At 60.0% G+C, this 6,289-nt stretch overlaps 1 protein-coding gene across 3 annotated transcripts; it reads left to right on the top strand.

Moving 5' to 3' along the window:
• Positions 1–500: 500 nt before the first annotated feature.
• Positions 501–6,072, top strand: SP5 (Sp5 transcription factor). 3 transcript variants are annotated; one of them, XM_057503924.1, is made up of 2 exons: positions 501–4,174; positions 4,369–6,072. In XM_057503924.1, the coding sequence occupies exons 1-2, from the start codon at positions 3,767–3,769 to the stop codon at positions 5,494–5,496; spliced, it is 1,536 nt and encodes a 511-aa protein (XP_057359907.1). In that variant the 5' UTR covers positions 501–3,766; the 3' UTR covers positions 5,497–6,072. The 3 variants fall into 3 exon arrangements, with proteins under 3 accessions (XP_057359907.1, XP_036744000.1, XP_057359908.1); XM_036888105.2 differs by having other exon boundaries at positions 509–3,659; XM_057503925.1 differs by having other exon boundaries at positions 512–2,922.
• Positions 6,073–6,289: the final 217 nt, after the last annotated feature.

Here is a 6,289-nt window from a genome sequence, read left to right as displayed (position 1 = left end):
TCCACCCATTGCGCAAGTGTCTGCGGCTGCACCTATGCGCCTTCTCGCAGGCGCCTCCTGGCCGGTGTCTTCGCCCGCCCCCGAAGAAACTGCGAGGCAAGCTGCCCAGCCTCGAAACCCTGCTACTAGGTGAGCGGCTCCGCTGCGCCAGCCGCCGCAGGGAGGCTGATAGTCAACCTCGCCGCCCCCCGCCGCGGTTAAAGTTTGCTCCCCTTTCGCAGCTCCTTGCTCCACCCCACACCTCCGCCCCCGGGCGACTAGACGACAGAGGAGTTCCTGTGTCCTCGGTGCATAAACACACTCACCAACAAAAGAAAGCCCATTAAATCTTCCCTCCTGTGAACTTGCGCCCCAGCGGTTTCTTTGAACTGACCCCCGCCCCCTCAGCCCCCGCGCTGCCTGGGGCGCTCCCGGCCCTCCCGGGCTCACTGCCTGCCTCCCGGCTGCGCACTTTTTGCTGAGCGCTTGGTCTTTGATGTTTCTTTATATTGTGGCAGAGCAGGCACACGCTCTTCCCGGGCGAGGGGCTTTGTATAACGGAACTGACATTTGGCCTTGATACCTATATCTCGGTGATTGCAACAAATTTCTAAAATAAATATTGTACTTTGATCTTCCAACATTGCATTTTTTACATTACTTCATTAAGATTAAGTTTTTCAGGAGCCCTGAGTGCAAAGGGTGGGAAGCTAAACAGCAGAGCGCAAAAGTGTCCCTCCAAACTTCAACTTGCGCCTAGAAGGGCTGGAATCATGGAGGATTTTCACAAATGGAGATGCGGCCCAGAGCAAGGATTTAGGACATCCAAGAGAGTCCCTACTGTGGGCTGCTATTCATTGTTCTAAAGACTTTGCATAATTACCTTCTAAGCCTACAAGCGCACTACATGGTCAGCACTACTCTAACCCCCACTGCCACTGGGAGCCTGAGGCATAAAAAAGTTGAGCAACTCGCTTGCCGGGGTTACCAACCAGAAAGTGGCAACTAGAAAATCTGACTTCAGATTTTCAGAGTTCGAACTCTTAACGACCAACACACACTCTTTCCGCCCTCTTGGCCGGTGATGGCGGTTTAATGGACTAATGGGAGCATTGTGGGGGAAAGGTTATCTCCTACAACAACTAAGGAGATGTTAATTGGCTTTTCTTGCCTTTTTGTTAACAAAGCGAACAGATTCAGCAAATGAGATCTCTGTCCATCCTGCTTGGCCCAACCCGGCCCGCCTGCCGGAGTTCGAAGAGCTCAAAGGAGCCCGAGAAGAAACACGCTAGGGAACTAAATTAGTTTCCACAGACGTGTGCCTTTGAGGGTGTGCGCGCCTCGGGACTCCCTGCCGTCGACTGGCATCCGGGAAAGGGCTCCTGCGGATCCTAGACTCCTCAGGGACTCGACGCCTTGACGGGGCGTAGACAAGGGGCAGGTCCGCTGGGCCTAAGAGCAAAACGATTAAGTCCTCTCCCTTTACCCGCTCCCAGAGGATCCGAACCTCATCTTATGCAGCTCGACAGCGGCAGGCGAGCCGCGCGGTCACTGCTCTGGTCACCTTCCCTGCGTGACACCCTGCTGGGGAGAGCGGAGCGAAAGTGTTCATAGCATTTGGTCCGCGTGCGGCCGATTGGTCTTCGACAAGATGTCTTTACTTTGCTGGCGGGCCCTCGGCATGCGGAGATGTGGGTCTCGCGGGGTAGTTTCCCAGCCCCCAATGGGAATGCAGAGGTCTTCAGTATACAGCCCAGACTCCGAATCAGAAGCCTGCTGGAGTTGGGCTAACCGCTCGCCCCCAAGGCGAGTTGGACCACCGAGTACGTCCTCTCACGTCAGTCCCAGTCTCCGTGCGATCCCCGGGTGGACCATGCGCAGAGGGCGCGGCGCGAGTTGGCTAGGAGGATCCTGCACTGCGGGCGGCGTCGTAGGGAGGAGACCGAGTCCACATAGAGGCCGGACGCCGATCGCGGGGCGCCGAGCTCAGGCCGCCACTCCGTGGCGCGGTCACGTGAGCCGGGTCCCCCCGCAGGAGGCCGCGGCGGCCATTCCGGGCCTCTAATCTCCCCTCCAGTGCCAACGGGACCCGGCGGCTCTCCTCCCGCCTCCTGCTTCCTCTCCCCGCAATCCCTGTGTCCGCGCTGTGGCCAGAGGCAGGTGGCTGGCTATCCCTCCTTGGCTGTGCATGGCAGGCCAGCGAAGGTTTAGAGTGAGCATTTCCCCGGCCCGAGGCATACGGCCTGTGCCCGAACTTTTTCTTTCCAAGGATGACAAGAACAACCGTTTTCATTGACTTTACGGTTAGAGGGCCTCCCTCTTACTGCTTGTGGTTTGTCCAACAACAAAAGGCTTTCTCGGCCGCCCCTTACTTTTCGAGTAGTCTCCTGATGGGTCAGAGCGGCGTGCATGAGCGCGCACCCACTTGGCGGGCTTGCGGGGAGAAGCTGCCTGCTCTCACGGCTGGGAACCCTCGGTGGAGCCCAGGAGCGGTCAGCCGCCTGCCGTGCCCTCCACGGCGTCCTCCAGGACCTCTGCCGGAGACAGAATACGTTTTTCCCTAGGGTGTATATTGTGAGCTGTTCTGGGCGTCCTGCCAAGCGTAGCTTTGGGGGTAAGCGCGGCTCGGGTGCATTTCCCGTCTCACTATTCGCAAAACTTGTGGCCCAAGAAAACTTCCAGGTCGCCAGCAGCAACGTCACTAGAGAGCCCCAATCGTTCGTCGGACAGACGGCCCTGGAGCGTGCGCGCCACCCACCCTCCCCCTGGGCGGCCGCCCGGGTCGCCGCCCCGCCCGCGGCTCCACCGCGGAGAGGCTAGGCGCGGCGGGCGGCGGGAGCGGGACGCGCGGCCTTCGGGCTCGGTTTGTCTCCCGCCCCGCCCCGGGAATTCCCTTGGGCCCGCGGTGTGCGTAGGCCATTGCTTGTGCTATCCCGGTACCGGGTAAGTGCCAGGGGAAGGGACAATTACCCTCATCTTCGTCGCAGAGTCTCGCTCCTGGAAGCCAAAGGCAGATTTTTCTGGAGATAACAAAGACACTTTGTCACTTTGGGAGCTGCCTCGGTGCAAATCTTTAATTGCAAGTGGGAGTGGGGGAAGACGGAGATCGAGTGTCTCAAGCAAGCTAAGCGCGGGTCTTCAGGCGGCAAGCACCCTTTGATCAGGAAAATCCAATTATTTGTGTATATACATTTCCCACATAGTGATTACTTCATTAATTGTCCCGCCTTTATCTCCTCCCTTCCCATCCCCCCTAATAATCAGTTCTTTTATCCAGACCAACAAACACACCATAGGAGCTTTGTGGATTCAAAGGATTTGCTTTCGCTTCTGAGAGAGCCGCTATTCTTTGATGATTGGGTAGCGGCAAACTTCAAAGCCATAAATCTTCCCTCTGACTGGCTGGCGGCCCAGCAAAGTCCTTATCAAATTCTTGGAGGTGATCCTGAAGCGCTCAGACCGCGCGCGGAGCGAGCAAGCGGGGTGCGGCAAGGGGCGCAGGCGGGGAGGACCCCGCCGCGCGGAGGGGGCGCCGGGGAGGGACGCCGGGTGGCTGTTCGCCGTCGCCTTCGGGTCTCCATGCCTCGGCAGCGCCCAGCTCCGCAGCCAAGGGCCCGAAAGCTGTAGCCATGGCCGCCGTGGCTGTCCTCCGGAACGACTCGTTGCAGGCCTTCCTTCAGGTCAGAGCTGGGCTCGGAGGGGGCGAGGGAAGTGCGGCAACGGTCGTGTCCGGATCTCTCCTGGTACTCTGTGCGCCCTGAATCTCCAAGAGATCCTGGGTCGGTGGATGCCTCTGCAGTCAGACCTCGGGGTGCCCAAGCCAACTTCACACCTAACCTGGGTGTCAAGAGTGTGGCTTTGGGGAGTTGGGACGCGCAGATTCGGGAGCTGTTCGGACTCCCGCGTCTGGCTTAGAACAGGGCCTGAGCAGTCACTGCTGGGCCCTCCTGCTAATTTCAGCCTGGGACCAGCAGGGAAGAGCGCGAGACGACCACGGAAATGGGAGCTTGAGAGATGGGAGGGAAGGCGGCTGGGCAGCCAGGTTGTGGGTGTTTCCAAACCTGTCCTGACCGCGGAGCCGGAGAAGGCCCGTCGAATCCGTGTTCTCTCCTACTTTGTGCTTGCTTCCTCTGAGGCTGGAAGGCATCCCTTTTCAAGTACTTTAACAGGAAGCGCTCGCGCGCTGTACGTTCAGGTAGCGCAGGCACCAAAAGTTTCCCGGGCTGGTGGGTGCGTGCGTGGGGTGCTGTGGCAGGGGAGGGACCCACGGGCTGAGGGAGGAGCTGCGGTATTATAACTGGTGTGGGGGTGGCGGGCCGGCCGGGAGACCGCGCTCGCAGCACTAACCCTGTGTCTCTTCTCCGCCCTCTCCCGCCGCTGCCCATGCAGGACCGCACCCCCAGCGCCTCCCCGGACCTGGGCAAACACTCGCCTCTGGCGCTGTTAGCTGCCACCTGTAGCCGCATCGGCCAGCAGGGAGCTGCGGCGCCCCCGGACTTCCTGCAGGTGCCCTACGACCCCGCGCTGGGCTCGCCCTCCAGGCTCTTTCACCCTTGGACCGCAGACATGCCCACTCATTCTCCCGGCGCGCTGCCGCCCCCGCACTCCAGCCTGGGGCTGACGCCGCAGAAAACGCACCTGCAGCCGTCTTTTGGGGCGGCGCACGAGCTGCCGCTCACACCCCCTGCTGACCCCTCGTACCCCTACGAGTTCTCACCGGTCAAGATGCTGCCCTCGAGCATGGCGGCGTTGCCCGCCAGCTGCGCACCTGCCTACGTGCCCTACGCGGCACAGGCCACGCTACCGCCTGGCTACTCCCACTTGCTGCCCCCACCTCCGCCTCCACCGCCGCCCACGTGTCGCCAGCTGTCCCCTCACCCGGCCCCGGACGACCTCCCGTGGTGGAGTATCCCGCAGGCGGGCACCGGTCCGGGAACCTCCGGGGTTCGGGGAGGCAGCCTCTCCGGCGCCTGTGCTGGTGGCCCCCACGCGCCCCGCTTCCCCGCCTCGGCGGCCGCCGCCGCCCTGCAGCGGGGCCTGGTGTTGGGCCCGTCGGACTTCGCGCAGTACCAGAGCCAGATCGCTGCGCTGCTGCACACCAAGGCCCCCCTGGCGGCCACGGCCAGGAGGTGCCGCCGCTGCAGGTGCCCCAACTGCCAGGCGGTGGGCGGCGCCCCGGAGGCAGAGCCAGGTAAGAAGAAGCAGCACGTATGTCACGTGCCGGGCTGCGGCAAGGTGTACGGCAAGACATCGCACCTGAAGGCGCACCTGCGCTGGCACACGGGCGAGCGGCCCTTTGTGTGCAACTGGCTCTTCTGCGGCAAAAGCTTCACGCGCTCAGATGAGCTGCAGCGGCACCTGCGGACTCACACCGGTGAGAAGCGCTTTGCCTGCCCAGAGTGTGGCAAGCGCTTCATGCGCAGCGACCACCTCGCCAAGCACGTCAAGACGCACCAGAATAAGAAGCTCAAAGTTGCTGAGGCCGGGGTCAAGCGGGAGCACCCGAGGGACCTGTGAGCCCACCAGGGTGACTAGGTCTCTCACGCTTCGAAGTCCCTAGCACCCCTTCTGGGAAGTTCCGGGGGCCTGTGAGTATCTGGTAGAGAGGACACCCGACAGGGACCCTTTGCCTTTGCCCACCTACCAAAGCGACGCCAGGCTCCCAAGCTTCCCTGGCCCGGCCCAGGGACAGGGACCCTGTGCCCAGGAGGAGCAGGGGAGGTAGAGCTCTGTGTCACTCAAAGGCAGTTTCAAGCCCTGAACCATTCCCATCGTCTGGGAGAACTACATTTTGGGGGGACCACGCCGTGCTGACATTGTATACAGGAAACGCGTTAAAACGAAGGAACCTCGGGCAATTTGAAATAGTGCTCGGGTTTTTGTTGTTGTTGTTTGCTAGGACCGGGCCTGGCTTTGTACAGATTATTTAATAGCTTTGTTAAAGATTAATTATGAAAACTATAACATTAATAAAATGTTACCTTTGTCTTTAGCTCCATGCAGAGCTACAGCATGAAATGTCTCTGTAAAGCAATCAGTTGCAGTGTGAAAATAAATGAGTTAATTCCGGGGTCATCTCGGGAAGACACGGCTAAGCCGGTCTCGTTTGATCTTTTCTTCTTCTGGAGGAGCTTTACAAAGCGGTCAGGTTTCATTGGCAAGACCGTTCCTGTGTCGGAAGCTTCTTTAGTTTGGAAGGTCCTCAGCAAGCGTGTTGGGTACATGGATGAAGTAGGGCGGGGTCAGTTTTGTGGTACAGAGGGCAGGTAGGGCAAGGTTTTCCAGCTACACTTTGAGTTTCTCAAGCGGC

Source organism: Manis pentadactyla, chromosome 6 (genome assembly GCF_030020395.1).
Source record: "Manis pentadactyla isolate mManPen7 chromosome 6, mManPen7.hap1, whole genome shotgun sequence".
Classification (NCBI taxonomy): domain Eukaryota; kingdom Metazoa; phylum Chordata; class Mammalia; order Pholidota; family Manidae; genus Manis; species Manis pentadactyla.
Note: the sequence above shows the minus strand (reverse complement) of the source record. Positions and strands in the feature narration are given on the sequence as shown.